An 11235-nucleotide genomic window follows, 5' to 3' on the forward strand; every position below is an offset into this window, starting at 1 on the left:
GCTGGATGCAGTACTCCAGGTGAGGTCTCACCAGAGCAGAATGCAGCCAGCATGAAAGTGAAGCCAACAGATTATCAACAAGGAGCAGCTAATGCCATACACCCACTATCCAGCACTGCTGCTGACTACACTGTGGGAGGCCTCTTTGGTTGGTGCTCCACAGCATGCAGCTAGCAAGGAGCATCTGGGCAGCTCGCTGCAGCAGACAAAATTCGCGAAGAGTCGTGCCAGTTTCAGGAACTCCCACGTCACCACCAGACCAGCTGAGCAGCTACCTGGCTCTGAGGCCCTTCACCGCCTCCAGAGCGAGCCAAACAGGTTCTGCCGTGGCGTGGTCCACGGTGCCAGGACCGATCACGCCACGGGCATTTGGGACAGCCTGCTGCATGCCCTTGTGGATGCTGTTGTATCTGTGCTGGATGGCTGCTCTTTTCATGTTGAGACTCGCTGGTGGTCTCCTTGCATTGGGCACTGATGGCTTGAACACGACAGGCTGGCCCAAGGCTGCTGAGCTGGGGGGGGTTCTCTCTCTGTTGTTCACTCACATTTCAAGTCTTGCTTTGCTTGTTTTACCCACTTGCAAACCATGTTATTGTAATATGTAGCTCTCTAGGGCAGAAACTGTTTTTCAGTGTGTTCTTTGCTCAGCTTCTACTGCAACAGGATTGCAATCTCAATCAGTGCAGCAGTAATGCGATTAACAAGCTCTGCACAAGGGGGAATTGCATCCTCAGTGGATGTGATATTCCCAGTTCTGGGCTGCCTGTGTGTTTTCCCAGGGTGAGAGGTCATGTTGACTGAACTCCAAAATGGCTTGCTTGAACTTTTGAACACTAAGGTCCAAATAAATTTTCAGCATTAGCTGGTATGCTGATCCCTTTCCTGCCAAGCTGCAGCCCTAAGTGAATTTTTATGACTAAGTTATAAACCCCAGAAAACACGAGCAAGAACTGGAAATGCTGACTTAGCCTTTGCTAAATGCCAATTATCTACAAAGACATTAAGGGTGGGGGGGGATGAAAAATAGGGTCATTTTCATGTTTTCTCTGGTTCAGAGTAAACTGTCCTGTGAGCCCCTTGTAGGAACACGTAGCATACAGAGTGACCATTAATATTTATAGGCACGACACTGAGCTGCAGACCTTGGCAATCAGAGCAACTCCACTTTTGGAATTAATATAGCTCTGCTTGGCTGGCATCTCAGTACAAAAGAGTAAGTAGGAGACACCAGGATTTTCAGGGAGAACTTAAGAAGCAGATACTGACCTTTGATGGAGAGGGTCCATACTTCACTGAGTCAGTGAAGTACTAAAACCAACTCTTAAATTCTCAGGGCTGCTGGCCAAACCCAGCACCATGTTCTCTATTCCTCTCTGCTCCTGTGGCTCCTAGGCAGTCCCAACACTGCGTAAGCTACTCTCCTCATATTCCCCAAGGTTGCACATTGTTACCCAGCTGATACAAACCAGCATATCTCCATGGATACTATTGGAGCAACATGGATTTATAATACCTAATGATCTGGCCAAATAATCTCAAGGCTCAAAATGGTGCTGTAATCTCAATTGCAACGCAGCACCTGCCTTCTCCCACTCTGTATTTCCTAACTCCCAGTTTAAGCGATAGAGAGCGCCCTCTAAAAAATAGTCCTCTGCATGCTGAGGATCTGTTGAGGTGCTGAGTCACAGAGGTTCCACTCAGCCCAGGACTATGTACCGAGCAGGGTGATGACTGCCAAGCATGTCTCAGAAATATCTAGGGGGACCATGCTACAACGATAGCTCAGTCACCCCCATGAGCCTTTAGAGAAATGTATCCCCCAGTACCTGGGCATTTATCACTCCTGCCATACAAAATACTTTGGGAGTGGCTGAAGTTGTCACAGCCCAATAATCCTTCATGTCCAAGAACTCAAGGAGAGACGTGACTTCAGGGAGAGACTGTCCACTCCCCACAATGCACCCAGCCCTGGGAAAAGGAATAAGAGATTGGCCAAAGGTGCTTGTTCAGGAGCCAGGAAGGTTTTGATGAAATTCAAGGAGAAAAATCCCACTAGAAATCCCACTCCTTTTTCATGTACTCACAAAAATTGAGCTGGAGCTTTCAGCAGAAGGCTCTAAATTTTCAAAAACGGCTAGTGACTTCAAGTGGGGACAGGATCTCCTGGTGATTTTTGCATTGCTGCAGTTACGCCCTGCTTTTGGCAGCATGTGAGAAGGTGCATAGCACGTTATGGAAATCAGGCATCTGTCAAAAGAGCGTCAATATGTGCACTCCATCAACCGAGTCCCTCAGAATGCTTTTTTACTCTCAAAAATGCAGGCTGTACAATTTAGGAAAATAAACACTGGAAACAACAACAAATAGAAATGCTCCTGCCATTAAAAACAAGGTGAAAAGGAGGAGCTGAGCCAAGTTAATCAGAGAGCTGAAATGAGATGTTGGAGAAAGGGGCCATGGGTGACTTGGGGTTTGCAGTTAGCTGAGCGATGTGAAATCTCTTGTGTCTGGCTGAGCTCTGAAAGGAAATGCTTTATTAAATCTTCTTTGTGTGAGATTTCAAGCTGCCTCTGGACTGGAAAATAGGACCATTCCAGTATGTGGCATATAATCAGGAACTGAAGTCTTTAGAGCAGGATTTTCTGCAGAGGAAACTCTGATCAGCATAGACACATAATTCAGAGGGCTCAGGATTCAGAAAGCTGAATTAGACCCAGTACACCCGTGCTCTGCTGTGCACCTCTTCTACCTGGTATCCCCAAAATGCTTCACAGAATTAATCATGCTGGCAGCAACAACCAGGCATTAGGAAAGAAAGCGCAGGTGGGCATAAATTCACCCCACTGAATCTAAACTAGCCTGTGGGCCAGTGGGTCTCAGGTCCATTATCTCAGCTTTCATTCCCACTGGAACATAGGACTTGCCCTGATTGATCTCCTTTGCACTGGCTGTCCTGGAAGTCTCTAGTCTCACTGTACATAACTGCCGCGATCTGGCCTCATTTTGGGAAGCTGCAGCCTCTTGCCGTCTCTGTCCAGCACTCATTGTGCTTTGCTGTAAGCTGGCGGCTCACAGCTCTTCCCTGTTAAAGCAGGACTGTGCCACCCCTGAATACTTGCAGAAAGTATCTCCTAAGAAGAAATGGAGAGAGCCAGGCAGGACAAGAAAGAATGAGGATGAGAGGCTCCCAGAGCACCCCCCCACATGGCACAATCTCCTTTGCCCTTTTGCACGCCTTGTCTCTCCCTCTGTGCTTGGCCACGTAGTTGGGAAAGTGAGACCTGATCAGAGATGGGACAGGCAGCATCAACCAGATTTCCTCCTCCTCTTACCCCCTTATTTCACACCACAGCATGTCTGGAGCTCAAGAGCCTTGAATCTCAATCCACCTGCTGGAAGTTGCAGGGTTTGATTTCTGATCTGCTTTCTGCAAACCCCAACAGGAAAGCGTCCCAAGGGACTGAGATACGCAGAGCATTCCCTTTCCTTTGCACCACCCCTGCTGCAGATGAGCTCCTTGCCTACCTTTTATTGCTGACAAGAAGCAGGACAGAGCCATTCTGGATATTGGCTTCTTTGAGAGTCTCGTGCTCCTCGAGCTGCCTGGAGTTGTAATAAAATGTCTTCTTCCAGGAAGTGACGCCCTCCCGTACTAAGTGAGCCCGTAGGTCCATCACTGTGTCTCTGGGCTTGACCGTCAGGGGCATCATCAGGTCCTCATCAGCCAGGTGCACCTTAATGTGGTACCTCTTCCAGCGAGAAAGGCTCCTTCGCAGCGTGTCCATCCTTTCCAGCTCACCAGGGCCAGTGTGGCAGAGAGGAACATCCAGCTGGGAGGTCGGTAAAGCAGGGATGTGGCTCTGAAGAGGCTGTCTGCCGTGAACAACTTAAAATGTCCTGCCAAACCTGTTCCGCCCAGTTGCCGTGCTGCATGCTTCACATTCCAGGGAAGAGCTCACCTGGCTCCAAGAGCCTGCTGGCTGGGAAACGTCTCCATGAATCATTTCCACACACCCCTAAATCCCTCAATAATTATAACGTCTTCACAAAGTGCTCTTCATTCCAGTGACTCTCAGAGGACTTTAAAGCTGGATCTCCATAGCCATTAGAAACGTGGGTGCATGTGAGAAATGAATGGGTTTAGTAACCTCATGTCTCCTGCTCTAAAAAGCTGCCAGCTCTGGAGTAGATTAGTTTGACAAAGTAGGCGTTGAGGAACCTCACAGCTATTCAACATGGCCATTTTAATGAGGAAAAGTACTCTGCATAGTGAAAAATTCCACATGGGGGAGAGCCAGAGCACCCTGAAGGAGACATAGAGCCTGGCTGGTGTGAACACCCATTAGTGCAGTGCAGTTTCCCCCTAGGAGATCTGTATAGTTATTGTAGGCAAACAGGCTGGGACCCTCCAAAAGGGGTAGGACTCATTCATTGCTCATGATACCATCAGATATCTAATACTGACTCACACGTGCTCCTCACTGGTTCTTCATCTTGATTTCCTCTTCCTTTCAGATCCCCGCCTAATTGAAGGGCTGGTCGTATCCTGCTCTAGCACACGAGCAGGGACAGCATCACGGGGCTGCAGGCACACCACACAAACAGGCGACACCAGAAGCGTCAGAATACCGAGAGGAACAAGCAATACTTTGGTAAATACAACGATACCTCTGAAAGGAAGCAATGCCAGCCACAGGAGCTGGCTGTAATTGAATGATCCTGCAAGGCAGACTCTGGCAGTCACAAGATGATACTTCAGAGCAAACATCATCAAGATAAGGAAGTCTTTTTTTTTTTTTTCTTTTTCTCAAAAAGATCAAGTCACCTTCTTATCTTGTAGGTAATTTCCTGTAGCCCATATTACAGGAATTAATTCCCTTGTCCATTCTTCTCAATGTAGACCAGTATTTTCAGACCAAAGTACTGCAAGATAGTTGACTTTGGAGTCATCTCTTCACTAAAAAGGGGCTGCTCTTGCCCATTAGATAATAAAACAAACTGCACATTTTCAGATATGGGAGCAGTCAGCTCCCATTGAGAACAAGAGAGGTGTCCGCTCTCCCATTGAGAAACAAGGAGATTTCCACCCTGTCTTCACACCTCCCTTCTTTTTCCCTCCCCAGCACGTTATGTCTCTGCCAAGAACAGCAGCAAATATCTTCAGTTACACTCCAGGCAATGGAGATTTCCCTGTGTACTTGAGAAGAACTGAAGCTTCTGCTAGCAAGATTTTCTTTCCAGATTCGGTCACTGTAAAGGTATGATTGTTTTGGTGGGGACTGGGATTCTTGGGTCCTCACTCTGCCACTGAGTTGCTGCAAAGACGCGAGTCATGTCACGCCCTCGTGTTTCTGTTTGCTCATCTCATGACTGCTGCATGGTGTAACACGTGTCCATTAAGCACCTTGTGGGAAATAGGAACAGCTTTTAGCACAGTCATGGGCTGGAAGCACTTAAAAATGCCTGGATCTACAGATATGTCAATAATCTTCTTGAAGACAGGACACCAGCACCCCTATTAGAGAGGGAGAAACTGAGGCACAGAGTGGTGCAAAGCTGTTAGAACAAAAAATGTCAAAGGTTAGGCTCTGGTCCCCATATCTAGGCATCTCAGTGAGAGGTCTCATTTTCAGAGACCTACAGAAACTTTCAAGCCTGGGGCCTGATGTATCCTTCTCCATTGGGGTGACATTCACTTGGGGAGCCAAAATGCATCCCTGGTGTAAAGCCAGAGTCTCAGGAGTAAAGCAAGGGTCTGATCCAATTCCCACTGCCGTCCAAGGGCAGACTCTCATTGACGGCAGCCAGAACTGGATCAGGCCCCAGACACAATGAGGTCTGATGGCTCTGGCCAACAGAATTTGCCCAGTGAGTGCCAAGGGAAGCATAAGGCATTCTCATTTCAGCAGAGCCCGTCTGGTGTCAGCGAGTCCATCAGCTCCATCCTTCTAGCATACGTGACAGCCTGACAGCTGCCAAATACCTCCCTCAGACACCTTTCAGACGGCTCCTGTTTATTTTTAGGACAGCTCTTTCCAGTCAAGGCTCAGATGTGTACCATTACATAGAGAGGGGGGATGGTGGCAGGAAGAAAACACAGCTATGATTTTTATTTCTTTGCCTATGATGTGGTTGCAAACTTTTTTCATGTACCCTCATCCGCCCATATTGAGACCCTTCATTTTATGAAAAGAGATGATATTCTAGCCTATGAAAGCCAGGATAAGGAGAAGCATAGCAGTGAAGTCAGCTTATGAAATATTGAAGCAGTGAAACCCTCACTGGAACACGTGAATGTCTAATGCCAGTTCCAATTAATCTTGAATTTTTCATTACACCATTATTAAAAGCAAGAGGACAGCAGAAATAAGGGAAATTGACTTGGGCAGTATATTAAGTACCTTAGTTTTGCTGGAGGATGTTTTATTATCTGTCCAAAGCAATTATTTCACCAGCTTCTGATGGTTTGTGGGCTAAACAGAGGTACAGGATAAAGTTCTGGATGGTCTTTCCTCAAAGTTATTTTAATCTCCATCCCCTACCCTGCGCCTTGCAGCCTGCTTGGGTGACGTCTCTGGCATGTCATATCTAGAGGACAAGACATGGAGTCAGAGTTCTGAGAATCTGTGATAATGTGTCACTGGCATTATTTACAAATCAAATAAAAACTTATTGACTTAAGCTTTTCCCCATATTGAGGGCAAATAGAAGACATGCAAACATTCAGAGAAACATTCATTAGGAAAGCCCAAAAAGCAATTTAAAACCCCGGTGGGGGAAGAAATAAAGCAACAGCATTTATAAAATGTTGTTTCCTCTTCTCTTGTTCTCAAAGCTTCCTTACTCCATTGACTAGAGCAAAAGAGAAACACCTGCCTAAATTAGGTGCTTCATTAAGATGCCTCAAGCTGGTTGAGGTGATCCTGGGCCTTATAATGTCTTCTTATAATGCCAGAATAGAGACTCTCCTTTCTTAGGCTTTTTTTTTTTTTTTTTTTTGGCAATGTTTTGCTGCTTGCTGTGCTGCTCTCCTTGCAGAGGACAACAGAGGAGAAGTGGGATGTTGCTCTATAAGGAAATAAAGGTTTATTTCCTGGTAGCAGTCATAGGGAAATTGCAACATCTGGGGAAAATTTGACCCTGATTCCCCTGGCAGAGCCTATAGGTCTTTGGAGAAACCACTCTCACAGCGCTGGCCTTTCAGACAAGGGAGATAAGTTTGCTGTTTCAGGAAGCTCTCTGATCCCAGGACTTGCGGTCAGTAATGCTGAACACTAAGCATTTTCCTCTGATGTTTGTTTGGGGTGAGTTTGTGTTTGGGAGCAGATAGACAGCAAGGGATGAAGTGTGAGAGACGACTGCCCTGTCAGATTGGCCACGCTATACCTGCAACTCTACAACACTGCGTACCAAAGAGGGGCTTTGTGTTAGACTCCCCCAAGTGCACAATTTTTCTGGCGGGCACATTCTCTACCCCGTGATCGTCCTCCTGCTCTGTTAACTGATGGTGCAGAGGAAAGGCTGCAGCGGTCGTGAGCTCTGAGACCCACACTGGACACTGGGGAGCACGGGACTGGGAAAGGTTTGCTCACAGGGAGTGAACGGCCACGCAGGACGAATCACGAGGCTTGACAGTGATAACTTAAGGTTGGAAATCTCCAGTCCAATGTGCAGCCTGCCACCTAATTCATTCAGTGCCCCAGATATTTCTGGTGATGGGGCAGCTTAAGGCGCTAGTATTTATATTTCTGAAGTACCCAGAGGCCCCAGCTAGAGCTGTACCGCCATGTGCCAAGTGCTTTACAGATAAGTAAGATGAGTAAGGCCTTTTCTATCACCCAGTGCTTTCCTCCTCCTGAGATGTGCTTGGTTATAAAATGACTGGGCTCACTTTATATGTCAAGTTACATCTACAGCAAATGAACAAAGAGCTAATAAATGATTAATAAATGCTTTGAAAAATGGGTAATTAAATGCAACAGCTTTTTAGAGTCCAATGGATAAGCACAAAATATGTAAGCCCAAGCGATAACGCTTTCTCCTGATATAACTTATCTACAGCATACTGCTCACATCTGCAAGAGTGCTTAGGAATACTATTAACTTCTTGTGCACCAGGAATAAAGAGAGCCTTTCTATGACGGAGGAGCACTTCTCCTGGGGATTAGGGCAAAATCCTCATTGTTTAGACCATTTAAAATCCAGAAAAGCTGGAAGGTGCTTATGTTAACATATACGGGAGGTGTGAGTGAAGAGGGAAGGTGACAGCCTCTGCACTGACTCTGTCCTGTCATCTGCCTGTCAGGCTATAGGGTCCTGTGCTCCCAGGCCAAATGGCTTCTCTGTTCCACTGAATTCCCAGCCACAATCTCCCATCCTTGCCTGGCACAGGGGAAAATGTCCCTGTCATCCTGCCCTGTTCCAGACAACAGTCAGGAGCTCTCCATCTGCTCCGGCAGCATAACAGATTTTTTTTAAAGAGATGTCTCAGAAAGGGGGGTTGATCCTCCTTTCATTCTTTTTGGTACGCTTGAGGATTTCTGCCACTAATGCAGCTGAAGTTACCAAGCCAGACAGATCCTGCTGCAGTATCAGAATCGGACTCCAAAAGATCCTACAGCTTCCCTAGCTAGCTGCCCAGCATCAATATTGCGTTACTGGGAGCTGGTAGACTCTGTTTGGCATGGAACTGAACTTAAAACAGGCTCCAGAAAAAAAGCTATGTATATTCAGCTTTGAAGGAGCAAACTTGCCTGGTTTTGGAACACAAATGAACCTGCAAGTTTTCTGAGCAAAAGTTGGATGTGAGTTGGTGACATTTTCTGGTGGAAAGGGAGATGTGAAGGAAAAAAACCAGTAACGCACATGTTAAATGAACCAGTCAAGTGCAGACAATGGAAAAGCTGAAAAATGGATATGGGGGAAAGCATTTTGCGGTGGTAGTTATTTCTCACTGCAGTTCTTTGTAACTTCCCAGATGGGAGATTCATGACCCTAGGAAGAAGTCTGTATCCTCCAGGGTTTGGCCTGCGGCAGCCCATGACTCACTCGCCTATCAGGTTTGGCAGTAAGCTGAGAAAAAAGCAAGACAGCAAAATGTCTTGTGGAAACAGCAAAACAAGAGACAAATGAATTAATTGCTGGAAGAGCGAAAAAATAAACCTCTGTGCATAAAGGAGGGCCCTAGATGGAGAGAGCGAGCATGCTCATGCTACTGAGGACTCCAGTGGAGCTGGCATCCCAGGCAGCCAGCTCCATTCGTTTGCAGGCGAAACAAATTCAGGATGCCTCAGTCTTAAAAGGTGAGGTAGGCGGAAATAGAAGATTTGAGGCTCCACCAGCCATTCCACCAGCAGCAAGATGGTTTTCCAGGGGCTCAAGGAAGAAAGAGGATTTGTGGATCTACATTGCCACCTAATGGCAAGGAAGAGCTTAAAGCTTTCACTGTGGCCCTGAAATGGGCTATAATAGCAAAGTAACTGAAGAGGGGATGGTCCATACAGATGATTGTCCTTTGGTCTAAAGGACCGCAGATCCTTCTCTGCAACAGAATGGGTCTCACCGGTGAAGGCAATACAGCCAGCCCAGAGAAAAGAAGGGTAGCCAAAGTCTTGGGACAGAGGCTGCCGATTCCTCCTCTTCTGGCATCCCCTGCGCTCCATTCTTTATTAGTGAGGAATGTTAACGTGCATATAGGATGGGATTTGCTTTCTTCTGGTGTACCAGATATTGGCAGTGAGACAGGCTTCCCAAGCAGGTGCATGTTTCAGGTGCTGAGTGAATTCTGCCATCCTTTTCAAAACAGTGTCAAATTCAGCATCTCAGGTGTTCAGGACCCTGTTGGGAAATGCAGATAACCAGGATTATGTAAGAAAAGAGATAAATTCCCCTTGGATCTAGGCACAGGAAGAGTAGATCTACCGTTTTGGTCACACCTAGCCCAGTATCTTGTCTGCATCCGTGGAGAGTAATGGATACTTAATGAGAAAGTATCAGAAAGAGGGTGTTACAGATTGTTACCGCCCTGCCATACCCATCACACTGGGAGACAGCCCTGCAGGAAGAAACCCCAAAGAAAAGAAATTCAGTGAGATGTGAGGGCTTACGGATTTTGTCATTTAAAAGGAAACACCAGGAAGAGACAAGTTTGATGTTCATTCTAGTGCCACCTTTGCTACAGTGCGCTGCTAATGATACACCATATTATACAGTTCCTAGAACAGAAAATTTACAAGAGAGAGTGGACTGTTAGGAGATATTTACATTAAGATGCCGAAGGAAATTTGGTACAGGGATTGTCAACAGCTTCTTTCTTCTGCTTTGCAATGTTTCTAGCCTTGACACATGCAGTTTTGCATATGAGGAGGAGCTGGAGCTTGGTCAGTGTGAGAGGAAGGTGATCTTTTATGACCAGCAGTTTAGAATGGAGCAGGAGCTGGGGGAGAAAATGGGGATATAAAGTGTCTGCTTTTCCCAGGTAGTGAAATGGGACATGGTGTGGGTCCCAGCTAACTTGTGGGCAATAAAAAAGGAGTAGGGATTGAGAGTATAGAAAACTTTGAGACATGCCAGACTTCAGGCCACGGGTCTGACCCCCCCACCCCGAGTCTGTTAAAATGCCTGCTGTGACACGCTTCCCATGCAGCGTGCTGTCAAACAAATGAGCGCACTCTCGAACAATCCAACTTCATTTCCTTCTGGTATTCTCTCGTATTTACACACCCAACCTTGCCAAGCCTTGCTAGGTCAAAAAAATCCCTCTGAAAGAAAAGGAAAAACAAAGGGAAAACTCCTTATAGCACCCTCCCACCTGCCTGAAAAAAAAGAAATGGTTTGGAGGGCTCTTCTTTCTTTCTTGGTTGCTCACTGTTTTCCAAGCTAATGAAAGCCAGAGGCAGTGGGAGTGACAGGATTATCATTACTGAGAGACCAGAGTGAATTTTTCAGGTACTTCTCTCCAGTTCGTGAAGCAGGGAGGGGAAGAAGGGAATGTACCTGGTTGAAGAGCTACACAGGGTGACATGTTCCTTGATGTTCCTTTCTAAATGTGGCTCTGAGTCATGTTACGGAGTTGATTAGAAAAATTATCTTCCTGCAGTAGAAATACAAAGGCAAAAAAAGTCTTGTTCAGTGTTCACTTCCCCAGCCCTGATTCTGAGCCTGCCCAAGCCTGCAGCGGGAGAGGGGCTGGTGAGCTGGCTGGAAAGCCACCTCTGCTTATCCTAATAATCAGAA

At 46.6% G+C, this 11235-nt stretch overlaps 1 protein-coding gene across 1 annotated transcript; it reads right to left on the bottom strand.

Moving 5' to 3' along the window:
- Nucleotides 1-3521: 3521 nt before the first annotated feature.
- Nucleotides 3522-3785, bottom strand: TINCR (TINCR ubiquitin domain containing). The gene has a single exon (XM_075524657.1). The coding sequence runs from the start codon at nucleotides 3783-3785 to the stop codon at nucleotides 3522-3524; it is 264 nt and encodes an 87-aa protein (XP_075380772.1).
- Nucleotides 3786-11235: the final 7450 nt, after the last annotated feature.

The sequence above is a fragment of the Mycteria americana genome, chromosome 24 (assembly GCF_035582795.1).
Source record: "Mycteria americana isolate JAX WOST 10 ecotype Jacksonville Zoo and Gardens chromosome 24, USCA_MyAme_1.0, whole genome shotgun sequence".
NCBI classification, from domain to species: domain Eukaryota; kingdom Metazoa; phylum Chordata; class Aves; order Ciconiiformes; family Ciconiidae; genus Mycteria; species Mycteria americana.